Raw genomic sequence first — 27,208 nt, 5'->3', positions numbered from 1 at the left:
GGGCTGAAGGGTAAGTTGGGTGGAGTTCGGTAGGTGCCAGGTGCTAGTGAGTGAGAATGTCCAGAGGGACTTTCACGCCACCGTTCCCCGCACCCCCCACCTGCCTCCAGGGCCTGCCCTTGAGTATGCCCAGCTGGAGTAAGGGCATCAGCTGGGCTTCCCCCTCCCTGATTCTCCTCCGTCTGCCCCAGGGGGATCCACCCTGCTTCCCCCAATCCCCCCCCAACACACACACACCTCTTAACCCCCTCTCCCCAGTCCCCCTCTCTCCTTTTCCCTGCTGCTCTCGCCGCCTCTGGCTAAACAGAGATCAGAAATGTTAGATCTTTCTTAACATCTCCTGCCAAGGCTGTCAGAGGCCTCTCCAGAGTCCCCCTGCGCCCTCTGTTATGTACACACAGCACACTCTCTGTCAAAGATTAAAAAAGAGAGAGAGAGGGAAGGAAAGCGGGAGAGAGAGACAGACAGAGAGAGAGAGACTCATTTCCACACAAAAGCCGCTTCTGTCCGGGTTGGGGCTTGGCGGTGGGTGGGGAGGGAAGGCCGCAGGGTTCATTCGGCCGGCATCGCAGCCACTGCCTGGATGCCCGGCAGCGGGAGAAGACATCTCTGCCCCTTTCTCTCTGCCACTCCCGTCTCAAAAGCATTTGCCTTTCTGATGATGAAACTGAAGGGCGGAGGGTGGCAGAACAGGGGAGCCACCTACCCCTGTGAACCCCTGGGTTTCTAGTCATGGGGAGCGGGTGAGGCCACGGTTCCCACCCCTGCCTCGCTCCACTCCCCGGGCCTCCAACTTGACCCCAGACCTCCCGAGCGAGGTTGGAGAGACCCCCACCCGCCCCAGAACGGGCCCCTCCCACCTTCCCCAGCTCTCCTTGAGGCCCCTGCCTCCTTCTTCAACCCCAGATCCGCCAGATGAAAAACTGGCCCCATATCAACCCGGACTCTAAGAGCCCCCACCCGCTTCTCACCTCCATCTTTCAGCAGGAAAAGCCTATCAGCGGAGGCTCCAAGATATATATATGTGTGTGTGTGTGTGTGTGTGTCTGTGTCTGTGTGTGTGTGTGTGTGTGTGTTTTGTGGGGGGGGGGAGTCCAAGGCTTCCCCCACCCTTCAAATTCACCAGCCACCTTCTTACCAGGACCCCTCCTCTCCCGATGATGCTAGTTTTCTTTCCTGTCCCTGCACATCTATATACCATTACCATGCACAGACACACACACTCCCATTCTCAGAAGCCCTCCTCCCCAACACACACACACACACACACACACACACACACTGCACTTCCATCCAACCTCTTTGTGGGAGGCGATCTCAAAGCATGTTCACTCATTCCTATCCCTTCCCCACCCTGCTCAGGGGTGACGGGTGGCCAAAATCCCTAAGTGCACCCTCTTTCCTGGCAGCAAAACCAAGACCTAGGAAGGTCAGGATGGGAGTCAAACTCGGGCACTCTGGCTCCCTTCCTGATCCGGTGACCAGCTTTGGCCAGACAACCCCTACCCCAACCCCACCCCTTTCCCTTCCCCCAGTTCCCCACACCAAAGCTCCGCCCAACCACCATACAACCCATGGGGCGATGAACACAGAAGACCCATCTCCCATTTCCATTTCTGCTGCTCTCACCTTCCCCCAATGCCTGGCCTGAGGCAGATTCTAGGATGGATATGCAGGCAAACGTGGCAGGACCCCATGGCTACATCTTGCCACACCCAGGGCTGGCAGCCTTGGTTCTTTCGCAAGGCACGTGAAGGGTCTCTTGCCAGGCACACCAATCGGCCCAGTTCATCTGGTGGCAGCAATGGGAAAGTCCCTTCCCGCAGCCCTCTCCGGTGTCCCACCGCTGAAGGATAATAGAGGTGAGGGATGAGAAAGGTGGGGGGAGGCCCAGTGCCCACTTGGGGGCCTGTCATCAGCCACTGCTCAGGTGCGGTCACTCAGCTGGAACCATACATACACAGGTGGCTGAGGCGGGGACCGGGGTTGGGAGGAATGGGCATTGGGTGGGGGGGCGGGTGGCGGGAGGATGACACGGGCAGTCAAAGCCGAGTTGGGAGCCAGCTGTGCCCAGCAGGGTTCAGGGACACCTGCCCGCGTCAGATGATCTGGGGACTCTGAGGAGGGAGGAAGCTGGGTACCGGCTGGGCCGTCAGTGGGTGGTCGCCCACGTTGGCAGCAGGCCCACCTGGCTCACATGCCAGCCCCATCAAAAGGCAGGGGAGGAGGGAGGGAGGGATAGCTGAGGAACCCGCAAGCCCAGTCACGACTAAGCCGGGACACCCGCACTGGGCCGGGGGCGGGGGGACACACATGGGAACGTCCACGAAACCATATGCAAATATGAATGCATAGTTTCCGTCAGCAGATTCCCCAAGCCCAGCCAGAAAACTGTCTTCCTACAGCAGCGGGCACAGAAGGTAGAAATCAAATCTGGGTCTCCCTCTCTCTCTCTCTTCCTCCTTCCCTCTTCATCTCTGAGTGTGTATATGTATCTCTCGAAGAACAAGCTGGATGGGTGAGTGCTTCTGGGGATCTCAAAGCCCCAAACACACTAACGCGCTGATCCTCCCTCCCTTCAACCCCGCTCTCTCCCCTGCCAGACACCATCATTCAACCCATCACAGGGAGACGGAAACTGAGGCTGGGAAGGAGGAAAGGGGTGGCTGGAAGACAACTGAGTCCCTGAACTTCCAGCTCCTCCCCTTCCCTCCCCCCTCAGCTCCCAGCAACCTCTGTTTCTCCCTCTCCGTCCCTTCACAGCCCCCCAGCAAGTGGGGAGATGGGACTGGGAAGGTTGGGGTGCATCTGTGTACATCTTGGGTCAGATGTTCCTCGATCAGTTGCATCTGTTGAAAACTCACTATGCACAGAGCACTCGACTAAGTACTTGAGAGAATACGACGGAATTGGTAGACATTTCCCACCCACAAGGGGCTTACGCAGTCTAGAGAGGAAGACAGGAAAATAAACGACAGATATAATAATTGTGGTATTTGTTAAGTGCTTACTGTGTGCCAGGCACTGTACTAAGCGCTGGGGTGGATACAAGCAAATTGGGTTGGACACAGTCCCTGTCCCACGTGGGGCTCACAGTTTCAATCCCGATTTTCCAGATGAAGTAACTGAGGCCCAGAGAAGTGAAGTGACTTGCTTCAAGGTCACACAGCAGACAAGTGACGGAGCCAAGATTAGAACCCATGACCTTCTGACTCCCAGGCCTGGGGTCTATCCACTATACCATGCTGCCTCTCCAATTTTAGCAGCACTGTGGCAGCAGTGCTGTGGGGCTGAGAGTGGGGTGAAGATCAATAATAATAATAATAATAATAATCATGGTATTTGTTAAGCACTTACTCTGTGCCAAGCTGGGGTAGATGCAAGATAATCAGGTTCCACAAGAGGTTCACAGTCCAAGTAGGAGGAAGAGCAGGTACTGAATCCCCATTTTGCAGATGAGGGAACTGAAGCATGGAGAAGTGAAGTGACTTGCCCAAGGTCACACAGCAGACAAGTGGCAGAGCCAGGATTAGAATGCAGGGTCTCTGACTCCCAGGCCCAGGCTCTTTCCACTAGGCCACGCTGCTTCTCAGCGTTAAAATTCTTCAACCTGGAGAGATGCAGGCTGAGCACTGACACATGGGAAGAGAATTAAGGTTTACAGAATAATAAAAATAATGGTGATAATAATAATAATAGCATTTGTTAATTGCTTACTCTGTGCACACATTGTACTAAGCGCTGGAGTAGATACAAGATAAGCTGATCAGATGTAGTCCCTGTCCCATATGGAGCTCAGAGGGAGGGAGAACAAGTGTTAAATCTCCATTTTTACAAATGAGAAAACTGAGGTGGAGGTGGATGGGCAACCACTGGAGGTTTTGAGGAGTGGGGAGACATGGACTGAACGGCATTTCCTCGGCAAATAGATTCCAGCTCCAAAATACACTTCTGGCTCAGTGATTTCCCATGGAAGGCCCTCAATCCACACGTCTGGACGTGGTATCCGTAGCTCTCGGCTTCCCCTTGATCGTGGTCTATCCGTCCATCTATGTCTCCTGCCTCCTCCTGCAGCCGTAAGCTCTCCGAGGGCAAATATCATGGCATTTAGCACAGTGCTTTGCACTTAGCAGGTGCTCAAGGGATATCACCATCTTTATATGTTGCCAACTTGTACTTCCCAAGCGCTTAGTACAGTGCTCTGCACACAGTAAGCGCTCAATAAATACGATTGAATGAATGAATCACTGGACCATTTAATGCCTAGATCACAGGCCTGGGAGTCAGAAGGACCTAGGTTCTAATCCTGGCTCCGCCACATGTCTGCTGTGTGGCCTTGGGCAAGTCACTTCTCTGGGCCTCAGTTACCTCATCTGTAAAATGGGGATTAAGACTGTCAGCCCTATGTGGGACAGGGACTGTGCCTGACCCGATTAGCTTGTATCTAATCTATCCCAATGTTTAGCACAGTGCCTGGCACATAGTAAGTACTTAAATTATTATTATTCCTTCTGTCTGTCCCCAGGCTCTTAGTAGTGTACAAACCATCGCCACTACCCAAATCCAACTCAACCGCATGTCCAACCTCATACCTCACTCTCAAAAAAGGCAGATGAGTAGGCGGTCCAGGATACCGATCCCTGAGTTGCTGAAGAGCCAGCAGTGCCCTGAATAACTGAGGAAACTGTTCGCTCCAAATGGGGAAGGTGTCTAGTCATTGGTGTCTTCTTGAGAGAGAAAGAGCGTGAGTGTGGGGGGGGGGTTTGTACTGGTTTCTGTTGTTGACGACATTCATTTTGAGAGCAACAAACCCAACTTTCATTTGAAATAGCTGCTGTGTGAGTATAAACCTTGATATGTAGGTTTGGGTCAGTCAGTCAACTGTATTTATTGAGCACTTACTGTGTGCAGAGTACACCTGGGAGACTACAACACAACAATATAACAAACATTCCCTGCTCACAGCTAGCTTACAGTCTAGAAGGGGAGACAGACATTAATATCAATAAATAAATTACAGATATGAAGCAGCATGGCATAGTGGATAGGTCCAGCGCTTAGAACAGTGCTTTGCACATAGTAAGCGCTTAATAAATGCCATCATTATTATAGAGCACAGGCCTGGGAATCAGAAAGTCATGGATTCTAATATAGGCTCAGCCACTTGTCTGCTGTGTGGCCTCGGGCAAGTCACTTCACTTCTCTGGGCCTCAGTTCCTTCATCCATAAAATGGGAATTAAGACTGTGAGCCCTATGTGAGACAGGGGCTGTGTCCAGCCCGATTTGCTTGTATCCACTCTGGCACTTAGTACAGTACCTGGCACGTAGTAAGCTCTTAACGAATACCCCAATTATTATTCATTATTATTATAAGTGCTGTGGGGAGTGTGAGTGTGGACAGCCAGGGCCCCTGAGCATCCCTGGGTATGAGCAGCGTGAGAGAGGTGGTTGGGCTGTCCCTGCAGTGGGCAAAGAGCTGCACAGGGGCCGCCCATGACACTCCAGGGACGGGACCCCCAGCCCCGACACCCTCCCCGCCCCCTCTCTCCAGTCCCCGTCCAGAAATCTGGCCCCAACCATGGCCTCAGACACTGGCTTTGACACTGAACTCTTTGTTTCCCTCCTGAAACCCAATCACTAACAGCAAGCACCACTTCCGGCCTGTCTGTGCCTCCCATGGACCTCTCCCAGCTTGGGTCAAAAATTTCACACCTAAAGAGGCTAGAAATGGAACAAAGAAGAGCAACTAGAACAGTCAGGGGGATGGAGCAGTTGCTGTACAAGTATGGGCTGAAAGGGTCTTGTTGGGGTTTCTTATGGTATTTGTTAAGCGTTCACTCTGTGCTGGGCACTGTACTATTAGCTGGGGTAGATACAAGCTAAGCAGGCTGGACACAGTTCCTATTCCATTTGGGGCTCACAGTCTTCATCCCCATTTGACAAATGAGGGAACTGAAGCACAAAGAAGTGAAGTGAATTGCCCAAGGTCACACAGCAAGCAAGTGGCAGAGTCAGGATTAGAACTCAGGTCCTCTGATGCCTGGACCCATGTTCCTTCCACTAGGCCATGCTGCTTCTCGGGGTTAAGATTCTTCAATCTGGAGAGTTACAGGCTGGCAGGTGGGGGACAGAATTAAGGTTTACAGAATAATAAAAGTGACGATGATGATGAGGAGGATAATGGCATTTTTAATTGCTTACTCCGCACACACACTGTACTAAGAGCTGAGGTAGATACAAGAAAAGGTGATCAGATATAGTTCCACATGGGGCTCAGAGGGAGGGAGAATTGGTATTAAATCCCCATTTTCACAGATGAGAACACTGAGGCACAGAAAAATGAAATCATCTGCCGAAGGTCACTCAGCAGGCAAGTGGCAGAGCTGGGATTAGAACTCAAGTCCTTTTAACTCCCAGGCCCGCACTTTTTCCACGAGGCCACGCTGCTTCTCAGAGTTACAGAGGTGGGGCAGACAGAGTGAAAAACAAGAAACTGTCTCCCCAAATCCTACTACACCAGGACAAGGGGGCATCTGTTGGAGCTGGAGGGTGATGGGTTTCCAACAAACCTAAAAAAAGAAAAAAAAAGGAGCACATCCTCTCCCACTGTTGAGGTGGGGAGATGGAATTTATTGCCACAGGAAGTTGTTTAGCCCAAAATACCATTGGGTTGAAATCCCCTTGGGGGCAGGTGGAGCAGGAGGGGGCCAGGCGGGAAGGAGAGAAAAGGCATCATCATCAAGAGCATTTACTGGGCGCCTATGGGGTGAAGAGCACTTTCTTGGGCACCTATTAGGTTAGGAGGGCATCACAAAAACAAGGTCAAAGACACAGTCCCTACCCTAGAGGAGCTTACAATCTAATGGGGGGAGAGATCAGAGGACAAAAATTGCCAAATAGTAAGAAAGAGTCAGAAAGACATATAAACAAAAATAAATAGATAGGCAGGCAGATAGATGTGTGAGTGAGAGGGCGTGTTTGAGCAGGAAGGTGGGGAGATTAACCAGGGAAGATCTCCTGGAGGAGGAGACTTTTTCGGAGGCTTTGACCGAGAAGCAGTGTGGACTGGTGGAAAAAGCACGGGTCTGGGGGGCAGAGGTCTGGCATTCTAATCCTGGCTCGGCCACCTGCCCACCGTGTGATCTTGGGCAAGTCATCTCACTTCTCTGTGCTTCAGTTTCCTCATCTGTAAAATGGGAATGAAATCTTTGTTCTCCCTCCCTCTTAGACCATGAGCCCCATGTGGGACAGGGACTGGGGCTGACTCGACGATCTTGTACCTACCCCGGCGCTTGGCACGTAATAAGTGCTTAACATTTATTGTGTAATTTGGGGAAGCTGAGGAGAGGATGTTCAAGGCAAGAGGAAGGGGGTGCACTTTGGATCACAACCAGGAGAGTCATGAGCAAGGGACAGTCAACAGGTTTAATGAGCAGCTCTGTCCCTGCTTCTCCCATCCCCCAACCCCCACCACAAGGCAACTTGCCCTAGCTCACTGACTCCAATTCTGCCTCCAGCAGCATCTCCCTTCAATCAGATGCCTCTGTGAAAGGGGAAGGGATGAGGGGAGAGTGTGGGATCTTTTTAATCTGATCAACATCTGTATTGTATACTTGTCTGGCCCTATAATAATCACCCGGGGCTACCGAGGGTCACCGGGGGAGAATCTGGACACTGTCTGGAGGGACGGGGAGAGGACTCAGAGGAAGGGGTGACGACCAGGACCCCTGCACCCCTGCCCCCTCTTAAGGCACCTGGGTGCTCGGGCTTCATGGAACGTGAACTGAGGGAGGAGAGATGGACAGGGAGCAGAAGATTTTAGCGTCTCTGAATTTTAAGCAGGAAAGTATATATCCCCTTCTCACCCCACCCCCATCCTAAAACAGCACCCATCAAGTGGAAGTTGTCCCACGTGGGATGCACTACTGACCCCGCCCCCTTCATTCTCCCACCCCCCTCAAACATCTGCGGAGAGAGGAGAAGTTCCCTGGGAGAGGGGGACTGAGATGCTAGCCCCGAGGGCTCTCCGGCTCTCTTTCTCTCTGTCTCTGTCTCTCACCATCTGCCTGGCCTCTGGTCTCTTCCCCTCGCAAAACACAAACAAGACTTCATTTGCTCCATCTGAAGCTTGCTAATGACCGGTCTAATTGATCCTCCCTCCTTCCCCCTTCACTCCCCCCACCTCCCACCCCTTCCCAGGAAATCGATGCTGGAACTATTTCAAGGCTTTCGGAAAAGCCATTTTCACTCCCTCCCCTTCCCCCACACCCCTTGTTCACCACCCACCCACCCACTGCCCCCACCCCACTCCACCCACCCCACAGCAATGAGAAAGACTCATTGATCAAGGACGAATCGATACAAATAGAAAACGAGAGAAGCCCAAAGGTGGCAAACAGGCTGAGGTTTCAACACAGCGGGAACAGGAAGCAGCCAAAGTCGGACTCTCCAGGGAAAAGGATGGTTGGGCGGGGGCCTCTTCCCTTGACTACAGCTCCTGGGAGGAGTTGGTATTGTGAGACACCCCCCTCCACCACCAACCACTTGAGCCCACCTGGGATTTGTGCTGCTGGATAGCGTTAAAAATGGCGTGCGAGGTGAGTATAGAACACTGTATACATACAAGGTGTGTACAGAACACGGTACACACATCACGCTTCATCTTTAACTTTTGTGAGTAGAGCCCTTTCCTGAGCCTGGCACTTGGAGGGGACGGTCAGAAGAAATAGGAGTGATCCCTACCCCTAAGGATCTTATAGTTTAAAGGGAGAGATAGTAGGTCCGAATTGCTGAATACACACAAGTTAAGAATAAGAGAATAGATAGTAATAATAAGCACAAGTGAACAAATAATTCGACACTAAATACATAAGCACACAAATCCATCCATAAGCGTTGAGCTGACTGAGGAGGGGACGTGACCAAGAAGTTGGGAGTGGGGGTAATCAGGGAAGCCCCCCCTGGAAGAGATTTTTGGGGGAGGGTTGGGGGCCGGGGAAGGGATGGTTTGATGGTTCAGAGGGAGCCAGGAGCAGAAATAAATATGGAATGCAGTACTATAATGCAAAATACTAATAGTAATTGCCATCTTGGACTAAAAGCTGAGTGCTTGTTCTGTACCCACCAGACAAAGCTCTTTGACACCCAGAGACCATGTTATACAAGACACTTCACCAGGGCCATGTCATCAGTGAAACCTGGACCTTTTACTGTCCTCTTCCCTCTCCCCCACCAGGCTTGGTGAGCAACCCGAATGGGCTTCGAGAACTGGGCACTGATAGAGCCAAAATGGTCACTCAGAGAGAGCAATGTGGTGACTTTTCCCCCTCCCCTTTCCCTCGACGGCCAAACAGATGATGCTCCTCGGAAGGGTCCCGCTTCTTTCCCTTCTTCTCTCAGCCAGTTCCCTTAGTTCACGATGCCCATTGCCCCCTGCTATTACCCACAAATCCCCCTTTCTGACCTCCCCCTTCCCTAAGGAAGGAGGGGTCTGAGCAGCAGGGAAGGGAAGAGGCAGGGCTGGAGAGGAAGTAGCCACATAATCTCATTGGGGGTGTCCTTCTTTCCTTCTGTCCATCCATCTATCCATCCAGTCCTGTCCCGTCCCATCCCATCCCATCCTGGGCCTGGCCGCACACTGCTCACCCACCCGGGCAGAGCGGTCAGCCTAGCGAAAGGGCCCAAAATGGTGATTCAAACCGACGCAGCGCGAGGGAGAGACCCAGGGACAGAGGCAGAGACGACAAAGGTGCAGAGAGACGGCAGAGGGGCACAGCTGCAGAGATACGAACACACTAGACAGGAGGAAGACAAATAGAACGGGAGGAAGAATAAAAACAGGAGGAACAGGAGGAATGACGAGATGCCAAAAGACCCAAAGGCAGTGATGGAGAGAGAGAGAGAGAGACAGAGACAGAGAGACGCAGGGAAAACAGATGGAGAGACAGAGATGCAGCAGAGACAGAGGCTCGGGGAGGAAACAAATACACAGAAAGACATCGAGGTGGGGAAGAAATAACAGAGGAGATACGGAGAGCGATGTGCAATGAGAGACTCGGAAACTCAGAGGAGCAGATCCCCGGCCCCTCCGGGCCACTGACAGCCCCCCCACCATGTCCCTCCCCCCGGGTGCTGCCCCCTAGAGGCTACCCACTCCCTCCACAGGAGGCGACATTTCCCGTGGTGGCCAGCAGGGGCAGAAGGATCACAGAACAAAAAGACCCTCGGACCGAAGAATTCCGCTTTCCCGCTCAAGAGAAGCTGCCAGAGACTCCACGCCAAGCCGAGCCGTGTCTGGGATCTGTGTCCATCCAGAAAGTCCAGGGGCAACGGAAGGGGGGAAGCCACTGGACTGGGAAGCCAGGAGTCCTGGGTTCCCATTCCCAACTGGAGGCAGGGCCGGGGGTGCTGGGGGGGGGGGGGGTTACCTGCTGGCTCTCTTCGAGACTCAGTTTCCCCACGGCTGCCTTGTGAGGCCCCGGCTTCCCGACGTTTAATTAGGTTATAATAAGCACTAATTGCCCAGTTGCTCCATCCCAAAGAGCTAAGAGCTAATTAGGGCCGCCCGAGACAACGATGATGACCTGATGACCACGAATTTCCTCCTCGGATCCTGACTCCAGGTTGAGTGACTAATGGAGGGGGGGAAAAAAAACGAAAAATCGACCCAAAACCGGTCAGTCCTCAAAGGAGAAGAGAGGGTGGGGTAAAGGGGCAGGGGAATTGTGGGGAAATAGGAGACCCAGCACACTGTCCCTCCACCATCAATTCCCAAACGAATCAGCCCCCTCCCCCGGGGGTCCCCGCTTAATATTAAAAAAAAACCAACTTTTAAAAAATTGATTGAAATTCAATTGGCCTTCAACCGGGTTCACAAATGCATTAGACACGGGCCTGCTCCCCAGGCTGAAAGTATATGCAAAGGCAGCCGGGGCACTGATGAATAATTCATGTGCTGCTGTCTTTCAAAATTATACTGTGGAAAAATAAATCGGGGAAACTATAAAAAAAAAAACGGGGGAGCATTGGGAGTAAAGTCCGGAATCTGGGGCTAGAAAGGGGGGCATGGAAGACCCTGTGCTTTGTGGCTGTCCCATCCTTACCCCCTGACCTCCCCGCTTCCTGGCACCTTTCACTGGGGTCTTAGAGAGGTGGGAGCCAGGGGCCTGCCTCTGGGGCCGCTTTGATAAAACCCAGTCATCCGTTTGGGTAGTTGAGTTCAAGGGGCTCAGGGGACAGGACTGAGGGGTGGGGAGGGGGGAGAGCAGGAGCCTGTTCCCTCCAATTCCGTCCGGCAAAACACAAACACACACACACATCCCCCCAACACCCCCCAGCCTGGCATCTTTCCTTTCTTAATGCTGAGAATCACCTTAAGATCTCCCCAGCACTTGTAGGGGGGACGGTTAACTTTGCACTGCTCCCGCTCCTCTCCTCCATTCTGGGGTTCAAGCCCCACGCCCCTCCCCCCATCTTGAAATCCTAGCTCTTCTCTTAGGCAGATGTGGAGAGGGGGATGGACGACAAGGTGAGGAGAGCCCAGAGTCAAAAAGCCATGTCTGTCCTGAGCCTGGGTCTTTGACCTGACAGCTAGTCCTCCAGCTGACCCAGGAAAGGGTCGGACAACCCCGGAGGACATCCAGACATTGATCTGAGGTGGAAAGCTGCACTGTAACATCAGCCTTTTCTCAAAAGAGTGTGGTGTGGCGAAATCCCTCAATGACCCCACAAAGGGCATCCCCCAGATTCCAGACTGTTCCCACCCAATGGCCCACCTGAAGACCTCTCTACTCCAGGGTGTTCGGTCCCCACCTGAGGCAACGGACTGAGGACCTGAGGGCCCAGGGAAGTCCCCAGTTCCTTAGAGACCCCAATTCCCTTTCCGTCTCCCACCGAGACCCCCGAGAATGGGAACGTGGTGGGAGGGAAGGGGAAGAGAAGTTGAGCAGTGCGTTCCCTTTCATTTGGCCATTTAAAAATAAAAATAAAACGGGCTTTTGAAAGGCAGCAGAGGCCTCGCCGGAGAGACCTTTTCTCCCTCATCAAAGGTGGCCGGGGTGGGTGGCTTTCTTCTACGGCGCCCAGCGCGCCACACTTTGGTCTCTGTGGAAAGACCCCGCTTAATTGGCTCCAAGCACAAGGTGAGGAACCCGGCTCCCCATCCCTGCTCTCAGGGAAAAATCGAGCCCAAAATTTTGAGGGGGGTTGGCGGGGGGGGGGGGGGGGGGGAGCATGCCACCAGGTCCGGGGTTCACTGTCATCACCTCTGGGGGAGCTGGAGGGAGGCAAATGGGGAGAATCTGGGGCCACACAAGGCTCTCAGCCTCTCAGGACCCAAGGGGTCAGAAACTTAAAACGGAAAACTCGAGCAACTCCTGTCTTTGCTCCCAAATCTCTCTTTGCCCCCCAATCCCTGCCTCCACTGCCTCCCCGCCGCTCCACCCCTCACACACTACAGCTCCTGGGGCCCTTCTCTGTGGCTGACAACTGCCGATCCAATCCCAATCCCATTCCCCCCCCCCCGACACCAAAGGGGAAACTGAGGCCCTGAGCTGTCAGAAGGAAAGAACAGGCAGTAGAGATGCCAGAGGAACGCCCTCGCCCCCCACATGCCTTCCTCCCTGTTCCGGAAACGGCCTTCCCCTCCCCCCTCTCTCCTCTCCCCTGCTCCAGAGCCCCAAGCATGTTAACAGCATTCAGTCTGTGTCCCCCTTCCCCCTCCCCCACACAGCCCCTTGCTGTCCCTGATTGGAACCAGACCCTGTCTGCAATGAGAGCCAGATGGAAAGCAGACTGTGGGGGCTGGGGGGGAGGCATCTTTAATGGGGTGAGGATGGTTGGCTGGGTGGGGGGACAACTCTGAGAATTAAAATGGGGGTCCCCAGTGGAGCGGGACACAAACCCTCAAAGAAACTTACAGAGACAGCTCTCCCCACTTCCCTTCCCCTCACCGCCCCCCCACCCCCACCAACCCAGATTCAGATGAAACCTGGCTTTGCCAGCAGGTCCAATAAGAAACAGGAGGGGAGTCCCATCTCAAAGTCTGGGTCCCTGGATCATTGCAGGATGGATCCACCCACTCCTGCCCCCCTGGGGTGGGAGGCCGGGGGGGGGGGGGGGGGGGGGCAAGGAGGAATCGGGTCTTCCCTAGACCTCACCCCAGTTTAGCCTACCCATCTACCCGAGGACCTGGGCAGTGTCCTCCCTCTTTGCCCCAAGAATGGAGTCCTGCTTCCTCCTCCTTTTCCCCTCCCACTGCACCCCAGGGTCAAGGCCTTCCTTTGGATATATCTGGGGTTGGGTGGAAGGAAATGAGTCAGGAAAGGATTCCGCTCCCCTGGTTAGAACCTCCCCAAATCTTCAGATTGCCTTTTTTTTTTTACAGTATTTGTTAAACATTTACTATGTGCCAGGCACTGTACTTAGCTCTGCAGTAGATACAAGTTAATCGGGTTGGACCCAGTCCATGTCCCACATGTGGGGCTCACAGTTTTAAGCTCCATTTTACGAATGAGGTAACTGAGGCACAAAGAAGTGGAGTAACTTGCTCAAGGTGACACAGCAGACTTATGGCAGAGGTAGGATTAGAACCCAGATCCTTCTGACTCCCAGGCCCGTGTTCTATCCACTAGCCCACACTGCTTCCCTTCCTCCTACTCCTCACTCTCTCTGCCCCTCCCCGCAACACAGATCCACCCAAATCCGAAACCAGGCTCCTGGTCTTGCTGCTTATCTCTGAGCAGGAGTAGGATCTCCTCCCTCTCCCCTGTGCCACCCTTTCTGCTCAGCCCCACACTCTCCTGCCCTGGGCCATCCAGGACCGGGGGGAAGGGAAAGAGCCGGGTCCTGGTTCTAGGAGTCCCAGACACATAGAACTGAGCTGATGGTGGGGAGAGAGGAAGCTGGGGAGGGAGAGGAAGAGGAGGAGAGCATCCACCTACCTGGCCCAGCCTCTGGGAGTTGGGGGCAGGGAAGGGGCGGCCTGCCTGTCTGGAAGTCTGAATCGCTTTGTTCTCCTGCCCACAGCTGAGCTTTGTCCCCTCCCTGGCCCCATACAGGCCCAGCCCGTCCAGGCTGGCTGGGAAGACGGTCAAGGAGCCAGCCAGCTGTGGGGGACACAAAAGGGAACTGGGGAGTTCCTATCCAGCCCCCGACCCCCACCTCTAGGAACCCAGTGCCATACGGACAGGCCGTCTGTGCTGGTGTGTGTGAGCACAGTTCCCAGCTGTCGGGGGATTGGGGGGTGAGGGGTGGTGAAGCTGGACTGCCAGGCTTGGTCCACCCTCCCAGGGCTCCGACGGGAGGGCTCCGACGGGACTGCTAAGTCCCCAAATCTGACCTGTTAGCTAGCTCCTAGCAGCCTGTCCGCCCCCCCACCCCACCCCCAGAAGACAGCTTCATAGCCACCAGCTTCCCCCAGCCCCTGGCAGGGGTCAGACGACAAGCAGCCCTGCAGCTCTGCTCCCAAGACACTCCCTCCTTCTAGGACCCCATCCTGCACTGAGACCCTACCGGACACAGTTACGAGGGATGGGGGTGGAGGGCAAGATCCAAACTGGATCCCTGGGAACCTGCTGCTCACCCCCTACCCTGTCTTCCCCTCCAGGGGAAAGAGATCCCTGCAGAGGCCTACACAGAGGGAATCGGAGGATAGAAGTGAGGGCAGAAAGGGAGGAGCGGAAAGGGGAGCAAGCCCAGCTAAGGGTGGAAGAGGGGGCGGCCCGGGCCACTCTGTACTTCCACAGATGGGATGAGCACTGGTGAGAAATGCCTTTTACCCCTCCCGGGGTTGGGGGGGGGGGGGGGGGGGGCCTGGATCAGTTGGCCTTGATCAGCTGCTCTAAGGAGTGGCAGAAGTCGGGGCAGTAGCAACTGACTGGATCGGGGCACCTACTGTGGGCAGAGCACTGAACCGGGAACTTGGAGGACACAGAAGAAGTCAAAGACACAATTCCTGCCCTTCTGAAGCTGACCGCCTAACAGGGGAGACCGAAGATCTAAACTGTCAAGTAGGCGAAGTTGAGCCATAGTACAGAAATGAATAATAAACACAAGGAAACGAGTACCTCAATAACCAATAAATACATAGATCAACTCAGGAGTGCTGAGGTCACGGGTGGTGGGGTGGTGGATGGCCTGGCCGGGAAGTGGGGGGGGAGGTGCAGGGGGAATTAATTAGGGAAGACCTCCCAGGGGAGGTGGCTTTGTAGGAGGCTTTGAAGGAGGGGAGGGACTTGGTTTGGCCAAGCTGATGGGGGAGAGAGTTCCAGCTGGAAGGAAAGGCCTGAGGAACAATGAGCAAGTTTGATCCGGGGTGGAATGGGAGACAAGAGCCCCAGTAGGTGAGAGGGAACCAGATGGTGAAGCCATTGGTGAGGGAGGCAGTGAGGAGCCCCTGGAGGTGTTTGAGGAGGTTCCCATTAACATTTCAAAATAAGCAGGAGAGTCCAGTCAGAGAAGCTAAACTCCAATCTCAGCTAGATTCCATCACAATTCCCAGTCCTGGAAAATGGGATCTTTAGTGCTCCCAGTTTCCCTTTGAATGGGCATGAAATCATAAAGTAGCTCATACTCTGCTAGAAGGAAACATATCCCTGGCAGCATTTCCCCCTTCTAGACTGTGAGCCCGTTGCTGGGTAGGGACCGTCTCTATATGTTGCCAACTTGTACTTCCCAAGTGCTTAGTACAGTGCTCTGCACACAATAAGTGCTCAATAAATACGATTGAATGAATCTCTGGCATCAGAATCTCGACGGAGGGGTTGGGGGGTGGGGTGGGGTGGCAGGGAATGGGACAGGACTGTGCCAATACAACAGGTCAGAGAAACCCAGTCTGGGATCCTTCTGGCCCCCGCTCTGAAGCTCTGGGATTTGGTTGGAGCCCCGGAAGGGAGCAAGGCCAGGGGTCTGGCCCAGATGGCCGCAGGGGGGTAGGAATGGCGGCTTCACCTCCAGATAGAAACCAGGGAGTTGGAAGATACCGTTCCCTATTGCCTTCACTCAGTTGACACCTCTGCAGGATGAGGACTTCAGCCCCACTGTCTACCTGCCACTTGTCTCTCGGCTCCTGGGGCCAGGCCCTCCATGCCCCCCCAAACCCCGCTCCAGTCCCTTTGTCCCCCACGACCTCCCTGGGAGAGAAGCAATGCATGAAAAGAAGCTAGCTTTCCGCAGTGACTTTGAGAGGGATTCATTCATTCATTCAATCGTATTTATTGAGCGCTTACTATGTGCAGCGCACTGTACTAAGCGCTTGGGAAGTACAAGTTGGCAACATATAGAGACGGTCCCTACCCAACAGTGGGCTCACAGTCTAGAAGGGGGAGACAGACAACAAAACAGAGAAGCAGCGTGGCTCAGTGGGAAGAGCCCGGGCTTTGGAGTCAGAGGTCATGGGTTCAAATCCCAGCTCCACCACTTGTCAGCTGTGTGACTTTGGGCAAGTCACTTAACTTCTCTGTGCCTCAGTTACCTCATTGGGAACTGAGTTAATTTTACATGGGGTTATTTATACCTCCTCGGACAGGGAGAATTGAAGTCACTCTCAGCCCGCCCCGAATCACGTTCCACCTCTCTGCCAGCCTGCCCAGTGGGAGCCAGGTGCTCAGTTGGGGCAAATACTTGATTCCTAGAAGGCAATATTTTACCCCCAGCCAAAGACCTGGGGGGCTGGGGAGGTGCTGTGGGAGGAGACCAAGGTTTCTTGGTTGTGGGCTTACAAGATTTGGGTAAATGCCCTGCCCTGCCTGTGCCCTAGGCAATCAGAATCATAGGAGCCTGAACAGACCTCTACCCCCGCCTCCATGTAAACCCACCCTTGTGGGGGAAGCCAAAGTATAATCAGAAGCAGAAAACTGCCATGACCGGCATCAGAGCCATGACCTAGTGACACCAGCTCTGTAGGGCAATAGCAGCCGATCCCCCGCCCCTCCCAAACCCAGTTCCCAGCCGAGGGTGAAGCCACCCGTTCCCACCCCCACGGCTGGACCAGGACTCCCAGTCTCGCTCCCCCTGGGGCTCCAACGAGACCCCAGGGCTTCTGGGTTAGGCCAGAGAGAGACCCCAGATGGGGTTTTCTCTGTCTCAACTTGCTCTTTGCAGCCTGCCTGCCTCCCTCAAAGCACCTCCTTTTTTACACCCCCTCCCTCCTCTCCCCACCTTTACAAAGAACAACTGGTTTCTATGAGCATGACTGCCACCCCCCCCTTGCTTATGAGGAAGGCACCCTTGGCACAGCCCTAAGCAACTTCCCCGCCTCCATCCCACCCTTTCTTCACCACCACCATGAGCTACACCCTGTTTCCGGTTTTCAGGGTGAGCCTGAATCGTAGTGGTCCCCTCCTCCCCAGCTCAGGAAGTTTAAGGTTCCCCATCACCCGCTCCTCTTCCCCTTGCGCTTTCCCAAGACTCACCATGGGCATTGGGAGGAGGGCTGCAGGACCTTCCCTCCAAGGGAAAGAGATCTTTGTGGGTGTGGGTGAGGAAGATGAGACAGAGGAAGAGGGTGGCACACGCCCAGCAGTGGGGGTGGGGTGGATGCTGTTGCCTCAACTCCCAGTGGAGCAACCTTCAGCTTTGCCGCCCCCCCCATCTCTGCTGGCCCTGATGCCAACCTGCCTGGCCTGATGGGTGTGCCCCTTCTCCCCTCCTCCCCAAAATCACAGAGTTCAGGGGCATGAGATCCAGAGTGGGAGAGAGACTAAAATTCCTCATTCTGAGTCAGACAGCAATAGAAAGTGGTGGGAGGACAGGGTGGCGATTGCTTGGGCTTTGCAGGTTATGGGGAAAGGCCATCAAGAACCCCCGACTCCTCCATCTTGACTTTGGGAACTGAACCCAGGCATTCGGTCAGTTCCCCTTCCCATCTTCCTTCCCTCCCTCCCCCCCACCGCCCCTGACACCCTCAGCCCACCCGCCCCCACAGCCACCCCCGCCCCCAGGTGGCATGATCTAGCTGAGTTCAGAAGTCTCCATTCCTACTGAGGTTAAAATATATATTTTTTTAAAAAAAAAAACCCTGGTTTCACTCTCTGAGTGTTCTCTCTCTGGGGCCATTTATCTGCAATGAAAAGTTCAACTTTGCCTGGAAATCAGGATGGGAAAGTTCTGGAGCTGCCCCCCACCACCACACCTCCTCTCCCCTCCAACCGCCCCAAGAGAGAAATCAAAATCATGTTGCTTTTAGTGCCGAAAAAATCCTGGTCGAATTTGGGCTTTTTCTTTCTTTCTCTGGACAAAAAAAAGGAAATAACTTTAAAAGAAACCACTTTGGAGAAAGGCTCTACGTTGGGGAACCGAAATACCAACAGGTTGGGGGCAACCACTCAGCAGGGACGGAAGATAAAGAAACTAGGCTTGGACAGCGGTAGAGACGGAGCCTCCACTAAGAGTTCAGACACTGAAACGTAGGCTCTGTAGACTGATGCGGAAACACCCCACCTCAGGAGCAGGCCAGGGGACTGGGATACAGGAGGGGGGGGCAAAAAGACTAGTCATCACCCACCCTCTGCAGGGCCTGCACTGGGTAACAGCTCAAGACTTGATAGGATAGACCAAAAGGACGAGTTCAAGTTCCCCGGAGGAGTTCATTGAGACTGCCGGTCCAGTCCGGTAGCTAACGAAACCCCTAGGGCTTCACAGGGGTCTGTGTGGTTGGAGAGAGAGAAAGGGTAAAGGCAGCAATCCTCTGGGGGGCTAGGGAAGGAGGCAGTGTCAGTCGGAGGCCCACTCTGTGAGGGAGCTGGGGCAGGAGACCTAACCTACAAATGCTGGACCATTTTTCCTTCAGTCTGCCTCAGCCAGGTTGGACTGCAACATGTTCAATGAACAGCCAGAGGGTTAGAGTGGGTCAAGCGCAGGTTCGCCCAAGAAATAGAAACGAATCCTCCTTCTCGATTAGCTCCAAGGTTTCAGCCCCTGTCCCCAGCACCCTAGTTTGAACAGAAAAGCAGCACAAGGACTAAAGAACAAGAAGCCGACAGGGAAGAATTGAGGGCAGGGGTTGTGTCTACCAACTCTACTGTTCTCTCCCAAACATTTAATAATAAATAATAATAATAATAATAATAATGGCATTTATTAAGCGCTTACTATGTGCAAAGCACTGTTCTAAGCACTGGGGAGATTACAAGGTGATCAGGTTGTCCCATGGGGGGCTCACAGTCTTCAACCCCATTTTACAGATGAGGTAACTGAGGCACAGAGAAGTGAAGTGACTTGCCCAAAGTCACACAGCTGACAATTGGCGGAGCTGGGATTTGAACCCACGACCTCTGACTCCAAAGTCCGGGCTCTTTCCACTGAGCCACGCTGATTTAGTAGTGTTCTCTCTGTACGCAGTAAGCGCTCAATAAATGCCTCCGATGGATTGAATGAGGCACAGAAATGGAAATACCAAGAAGCGAAACCATCCCTTCTCTTGCCCCAGACCACCTAAGAGAGAAGCCAGGACCGCCCCTCGAGCCTACTGTGGATTAATTGCTCCCCAACTCCATCGGCCACGGGGAGGGAGTTCGATGCGCATGAGCCTGAGTGGAGGATGGAACAAGGTGGTGGGTACAGGAGGGAGCAGAGCTGCAGGGAAGGAACCCATTTGGCCAGCGGAGGCTGATGGTGTTACTGGGAGAAGGGGGGGGGGAGATCCTAGGTGAGGCAGGAAAGATGTGGGCAGCGACTGTCTCTATTGCTGTGTTGTACTTTCCAAGTGCTTCGTACAGTGCTCTACACACAGTAAGCGTTCAATAAATACGAATGAATGAATGAATGAACAAACGAATGAAAGATCGCAGGAGGCTGAGGAAAGCAGCCGGGGTAATTGGAAGGGAGGCTGCGGCACAAAACCAGGGATGAGGAGCCAGCTTGAGGAATCACACATCCACGCCCTCCCAACACTGCAGAGACAGACAGACATCCGCCCTGCCTCACCTTGCCCAGCCCTCCCCACCCTTAGGTCAACCTCCCTCCGCCATGCCGGTAGTGCAACGGGCACTCCCCTTGCCCCCCGCATCCCCACCCAGGACCACCCATCCTTCCAGGATGTCCAGTGGTCAAAGGGGGCATGTGTGGCTCGGGGGTCACCCCGCAGGCAGGCATTGGGCTCTAAGTGCACATCCACCCTGATGGGCCATCAGCCAGAGGCAAAGCCAGGCAAATCCAGGCGCGTCCAGGGCCAACCCACCCTGGAGTGTCCCACGAGGTCAGCGAGCAGCTCCTGACACGTCTGGCCAAGCCCCACTCGCAATGTCTTACATCTGTCGGGTCTGGCCTGACTTTTGTGTGCTTATGCCGCCAGTTCCCACCGCCAGTGTGTCCTGCCCCAACGGAGTCGGCACTCCTGACCCACGCTAGCCTGCTAGACCCGCAGCCCCTCCCCACCAGGAGTCACCCCACCCAAGTAAAACCACTCTCCGTCCCTCCACCCAGCGAACTGCGCCTGCTCGATCTCTAGTGGCGGAGAAAGCCCAAGACAAAAACCCATTCCAGGTGTACCGCCACTGGGCTGGGTTCTACAGAGGAGGCGGGTGGTGTCGGGACAACTTCGGAAGGCTTGGAATGTGGAAGTGGGATGGAGGTCACCATCAGGTAGCCTAAGGGCATGGGGGCGGTGGAGGGGGGGTGGTAGTGCAACACACAATAGGTTTAGAGACTAACTCCAGGGGTTCCAGCTTTTCAGCTGTCAGCAGGACGGGGCTGCTGGGAGGAAGGGTGGGGTGGGCAAGCTGCACAGAGCAGTTTGGGTCTCATCGTAGCCCCAGGGTTCGGAGAGGTGGGGCGGGAAGTGAAGCTGGGAGTCCGGCCCAGACAGCCGCAGGGGCAGGGCCAGCGCGTTCTCCCCTGGCTGGGAACAGGGAGCAGACACCAGCCCCCCAGAGCTTCCAGGCAGGGCCGGGAAAAGCCCCAAATTGGGGCTCTCTGACCTGTTCGAGAGATGCAAAATCGGTCTTCCGTTTCATCTCAAGAATCCTCCCAGCTCCTGCCAGACGGGCGTTTCTTAAAAGTCAGCAGAATGCCAGGTGACTCCTGGTGTGGAAATGCAAACAGCCCGCAAACATCCCGCTTCCCTGCTCTCCCCAAAATTGGAAAGCAAGAAGACAAGGAAAAAGAGGAAGAGAAAGGAGCAGGAGGGAGCAAAAAGAGAGCAGGCCCTTAAACCTGCCCTTATATCCCACCCCAGGGGAAAGAGAAAATGAGATTTCCTCTCTTCTGCCTGCCATCACCTCTAAACCCCCTTTCGATCCAACAAGAAATCTGTGGCAGTCTGCACTGTCGCGCCTCCTTCACTAAAGGGGTCAGGGGCAAAGGGGGAAGAACCGTCCCACAGGGATCGGTCATAGGGAACTTTTCCCGCCTGACTCTTCCCCAACACCAATTCCCAACCTCAGCAGGGATTGGGGGTTCCAGCCACTGTTCTGCCTGGCCCTCAAATGCTGTCCTGGGGAGGCAGTGAGGCGGGGAAAGGCATTCGGTGAGAAATAGGGCTGGTTTTAAATGGGTCGCCCTGCATTTCTCCTCCCAGACTCCTTCCCGCTCTGCCCCAGCTGATACTATTGGCAAACTTTCTCCCAGGTTTGGGGGGAGCAGGGCCGGATTGGCAGAAGGAACAGCCCCCGGGCTCCACTGCATGCGTGGGAACCCCCAGTGCCAGGCCCGCGGGAGACGGATCATTAATTCTGCCCACATCTCAGCGAAGTAGGGAGGTGGCAGGTCGTGTATTCTCTGCTACAGCGAAGCAGCAGCTTTCTGCACACACAATTACACATGGTATAATATAGGGGTAGCATGCACACCGGGGGGGGGGGGGGGGGGGGCTGAGTGCATATGTATATGTGTGTGTGTCTCGAAGTGTGTGTGTGTGTGTGTGTATCTGTATGCACGTGCGTGCATCTATCAATGTGTCTGGTTGCATATGTGGGTGCATGTCTGCGTGCATGTAAATGTATCTGTGTTTTTCTGTGGATGTATGAGCATGTGTGTTGTGTAAATAGCTCTGTGTGTCTGCATCTATGTGGGTCTATCCTAAGTCTGGGTGAGCATGTATGCGTGTATGTGCACAGCAATGCAGACCCAACCTGGGGGGAGATTCTGAGTGAGGAAGGGGTGGGGTGTTAAAAGAGTCCCCAAAAAGGCAAAACTGAGCTCCCTCAGATCCACAGGGTGCCCCCGCCCCAATCTGGAGCCTCTCAAGCAGAGACGGGCCCTGGGGGGCAGAGGAGGGAGATATCCATCTGCAGCACTCCACAAGACAAGGCTCCAGCCGCCTATACTGTCTTCCCCCTACACTTTTCCCCACCTAGCCTGCTCTGCCACTTACCCACTTCCCTGCCTGTGTTGTGCCAGGGCCCCAGTCCACACCAGTCCCTGGACACGAGGTAACCAGTCCCTCCCCTCTCCCCAACACACCCATCTTTGTGGCCCCATTCAGGGCCTCCCAGAAGAGCCGATCCAAGCAGTGGACTCGGAGGGGTCATAGCTTGTCCACCCAGAGATGGATTCCCCAGCACCAAAATGCAAAGTTCTTTCGGGACAGGCTAGTTTGGCCTTAGGTCCAAGGGATGAAGGACCCTGGACGAAGCCAAGCCAGCCTGCTGCCCCAGCTCCACTGCCCCTGCTCCCCGTGACGGCTTTGCCCTTTCCTCGGCCTTTGCCGGTCCAAGGGGCCCGGGGGTGGGGGAGGGAGGCATTCCCAGCTCAGAAAGGCGGCGGAGAGGGTGGGGGCTGAGGAGCAGCATCAGATATCCTGACAAGTCTCAAATCCACCCAACACCTCGGGCGGACAGACGGACAGAAAGACGTCCTCCCTTCGCCGATTGACTTTTCGTTGGGGTGGATTCCAGGATCCCTGGTAAGGCATATTGCTTACCCGAACAATTTCATCTTGGCTTTTCTGCCGCCAGCCAAGCACACATGTTTTCGGGATTATATCTTTTTATTCCTAATTTATTACAGCTGGCAAACCCATGGGAGGCAATAGAGAAGGACAGACTCCAAAAGAGGAGTCTTTTTCCCTTAAAACAGAGCTAGAGTGGGGACAGACCAGCTGCCCCTCCCTCCGGTCGAAATATGACAGCTTTTGTGGTGCCGTGGCTGTGAGACTAGGTTAGGGACAGGGGCAGAGGCTGAGGGAAGGGGAGTTTGAAACAATGGGGGTAGAGAAAAGTACAGAAACTTTTTCTCTCTGGAAATCTGACCCTGCCAGGTCTCACACCTAATTGCTCCCAGGGAGATGCCCACAGGAGGGTCTGGGCACCTTTGGCTACAAGGGGGCGATCCGGGGAGACCCCACCCTATGCACTCAATTTCTCCTGCTCTATCTGCTGTCACCCAGATGGAGGGGACCGACCCCGCAGGCCACCTGGGAAATGGAGAGTGCGCCAGAGAGCAGACCCCTCAGAGGAAGGAGCCAGAGAGGCCGGGACGGGCAGGAGAAGCCATTTCAGGAGCTGTTGCTTTCACAGAGGGCTGGGAAGGACTGGGAAGTCCTCCCCCACCACCCCCGACACACAAAACGACCCCATCCCAAGATCCGAAAGACCCCAGGGCCGGCAGGCCCTCACCCCAGCTGGGTCCTCATTCCCTCTTCAAGAGCCTGAGCATATGTTTGGTATTTAGCAGAACAAAAGGACCAGCCCCGCCACAAGCTGGGAAGGGATCGAAGCAGTAACCAAAAACTTAGGAAGAGACATACAGAGAGAGAGAGGCGGAGAGAGAGAGAATTTTAAATTCCCTCCCCCCCACCACTAAAAAGGACGAGAGATAATAAAATCCATATGGAACATAATCTGCTCCTGAAGGAGAGAGCATTCAACTCGGACAGATCTCCCACCCCCAGCCCCCCACCGCCAGGCCTCCAGACGGGAAGGAAGACAGAGCCAAGAGGTGATGGAGAAATACGATGTGTTTCTTCCGTCCTCCTCTGTTTGGGCCTCACGCTCCCCGGTCGTAGGTGCCAGCTTTTCACTGTGAGGGTGGAGGCAGAAAGGGGTCGGGGAATCAGGGGGATTGGGGGGGAGGGGTGCTGCACAGAGGGAAAGGGTGGGAGAGCCCCGATCTGGGGTCTCTCGGTCCAGTCCCGATCAGAAACTCTGGGGTCTCGTCGGAGCCCTGGAAGGAACGAGGCTGGGAGTCCAGCCCAGACGGCCACGGCGGCTTCATCCCCGGCAAGAAACTAATAGGGGTGGGGGTGGGGGAACGAATAGCACTGGCCCCCATCGTCCCCCACAGGGCTGGCACCCCATGTCTACAATTATGCACAAGGTCACATGTGGGGGTGACCAGCGTTGCAACACAACCCTACCCTGGTCTGCTGCCCAGAAATCCCTCCTCAAAACCCACTTATGAAACTTTCCGACTGGAAATGAACTCCAGAATGAAGGGGGTATTCACGTTCGCAGGAAGCCGACTGGAAAATAGAAACTTCTCTGTCAGGCGCCCCCACCCCTTCCTAACCCTTGCCCCTGCCTCCGAGCTCTCGCCTCCTCCCCCCTTCCCCAGGAAGAGGCGAGGGCAGGGGCATCCACAAGTCAAAGGAAGACACTGAATATCTCCCGCCCCCCCACCCCCACCATGTGGGCTAGTTTTTCCAGAGCCATCAGCTCCAGGAAACTCCTTTCCATCTCTCCAAAGGAAGCAGCGATGGGACAAGCCACAGTTGGGTGGTGAGGTGAAGGGTAGAGCAGGGGGGCGGGGGGGGGGGGATAGGGGCGTGGGCAGTCAACACACACTTCAGGTGAAACCTTGAAGCCACCGGGGGACCGTTTCTAACATACACACCGGAAACCTTTGGGAGAAACATTTCTTTTTGGTGAGCAGACAAAGGTGTAAGAAATTTCAGGGGTGGGGGTGGCAGAAGAGGAGAGGAGGAGGGGGTCCAGTTACCAAACTAAATATCCAGTGGGGCCTCCTTCTCCTTGATACTCCCCCACCCTATTGGCCCACAGACTTCCTCAATACCCGCCTGGCACATTCCCAGTGCCCACATCCAACGGATTGCAAATTTTGTCTTTAAAAGAAAAAATTAACTTTCTTTTAAAAACCAAAGAGATGAATCCGATTCGAGCCCAGATGTGTTTTGGGAAGATTCGGGTGCTGGAGAAAGGACAAGAGGAGTAGGGGGAGGCCTGGGAGAGAGAGAGAGATACCCAGAGAAAACTGCAGGGGAGCAAGCTAAAAAAAGGGCGGGGGCAACTTGGAGGAAAAGGGTGGGGGTCATTTCATACCAAATCTGCCTCAGGCCTGCAGGGGAGCCTTCTGGCTTTAAATCCAGGATGGGTGAGAGAGGGGTGGGCCGGGTTAAGAGGTCTCTAGACCCAAATCCTGCATTTTCCACCAAAGGAGCCCATATGAAGTCATTGTGTGGCACTAACTGGGCACCTGCAAAATGCCCAGTGCTAGTTGGTATGAAGTGAACAGCTTCCCTTGTACCCAAGAGCGCCAGACTCGGCGGATACCCAATGCAGAAAGTGACTGACAATGGGGGGGGGGGGGGGGGAGAGCGATTAATTCCACCACCCAAAGTTTATTCAAGGAGAAGAAGGGCCTGGCTTGGACCCGAACTGGCCTTCCTAATGCCTACCCTGTCTTCCCCACCCTTGTAGGAAGAGAGTGGACATCTCTGGCTCAGACAGTGCATGTGTGCACACAAATATGTGTATCCATGTGCATGTGTGGAGGGGCCTGTGTGTACGGCTAAGTGCATGGCTTTGTGCAAGTGAGTGCATGCCTGTATGCAAACGCTTGTATACATTCATGTATATGTATATGTACGAGTGTACATGCATGTACTTTTCACCTGTAATACCCCACCGTCCATCACCTAGGACCCACCCACCTGAGGGTGGGAAAGCTCACACACCCTTTGGGGAGAGACCAACCCCAGGGAGGCATGCATGTGGTGTGTGCAAAGTGGCTACTCGGGGAAAGGGTGCGTGTCATGCTTCCCTCTCACCCCCACCCACCCGAGCAGGTCCTTGGGAGGCCAAATATCCCCAGGACAACGCCCTTGCCCCGACTGCCTCTAACTTTTCCGTTTCAAGGGGATCCCTCCCCCAGGACCCACCGGGCTGCCGCAGTGGGACATTGTCCAAGGGTCCTCTTTCTCCCCTGTCCACCCCCCTACCCCCGTATACAAATATACCCCTGAAACCACACCAGACAAGGGCAGAGAAAACCCTATGGGGGGCGGAGAGGGGGAGCGTAAACGACTGTTTATCTAAGGGCTTTCCCGGTTTGCAGACGGAACAGACCCCTCTCTGAACAGTCGGAGCCCCTCATTCCCGCCCCAGGAGTCCAGGGCACAGTCCCACGCGGTTGGAGGCTGGGGTGGGGAGCGAGGGTTCCAGGGCTGCGCAAGGGGGAAAGTTGCAGCGGCAGCAAACTCTGCAACTTCGCCTCCTCCCCTGACTGTGCATGCAGCTCCTACTCCCTGGGGGGGAGGGGAGAGAGGACAAGGTGTGTGTGTGTGGGGGGGGGGTCTCCTGTACCCCATCGCCCGCCACCCCTGCTCTACAGTCCCCGGTGCAACGGATTGAGGGAGGGGGAAACTCAGGGCTGCAGAGGTGGAGGTGCAGAAGGGGAGAAGGTGGGGGAGCGCGCGCCAGGAGGAGGGGTGCACGAGGGAAGGAGTGGGTGGGGTGCGCGGAGAGGAGAAGGAGGAGGAAGAGGAAGAGAAGATGCAGGGAGGGAGTGCCCGGGGAGTCGTACGGGGGGAACGGGGCAGGGGTGCACAGGAGAAGGGGGTGCCGAGGGGAGGATATAGGAGGAAGGGGTGAGGCTGCTTGGGGGCCGGATGAGGGGGGTGCCCGGGGGAGAGGTGGGGGCCCAGGGAGTAGGGGGCGGGGTCGCGGCGGCTCTCACCTGGGGTTGCTCTTGTTCCAGTACACGGCGTAGCGATCCGAGATAACTTTGCTTGCGTCGTCGGTCCAGACGGAAACCCAAACCAGGGCGAGAAGGAGCCCCGGCAGCTCCGCCTGCACCATGGTCCAGCGCTGCGGCCGCTTCTCCTCCTCCTCCTCCTCCGGCTCTGCCCCCCCCCCCCCCCCCCCCCCCCCCCCGCCCCCTCCCCGCTCCGGGTTCGCCTCGCCGGTCGCTGCCTGCCGGGTGGGGGTGGGGGAGGGGAGAAGGGGGTGAGGGGGGAGAGGGGGAGGTCTCCGCCCGGGCGCGCAGCCGGTTTTTCCCCGGGAAGAAGGTCGTCGCCTCCTCCTCTTCTTCCTC

General features: G+C 55.1%; 1 protein-coding gene across 1 annotated transcript in view; it reads right to left on the bottom strand.

Annotated features, from left to right (window-relative positions):
- Positions 1-26,996, bottom strand: part of EFNA2 (ephrin A2) — a 49,310-nt gene extending 22,314 nt beyond the window's left edge. Inside the window, exon 1 of the mRNA XM_038740339.1 lies at positions 26,852-26,996. Within this exon, the coding sequence (XP_038596267.1) occupies positions 26,852-26,973 (122 nt within the window). The 5' untranslated portion in view covers positions 26,974-26,996. The remainder of the gene's footprint in view (positions 1-26,851) is intronic.
- Positions 26,997-27,208: the final 212 nt, after the last annotated feature.

The sequence above is a fragment of the Tachyglossus aculeatus genome, chromosome X1, assembly GCF_015852505.1.
Source record: "Tachyglossus aculeatus isolate mTacAcu1 chromosome X1, mTacAcu1.pri, whole genome shotgun sequence".
NCBI lineage: Eukaryota > Metazoa > Chordata > Mammalia > Monotremata > Tachyglossidae > Tachyglossus > Tachyglossus aculeatus.
Note: the sequence above shows the minus strand (reverse complement) of the source record. Positions and strands in the feature narration are given on the sequence as shown.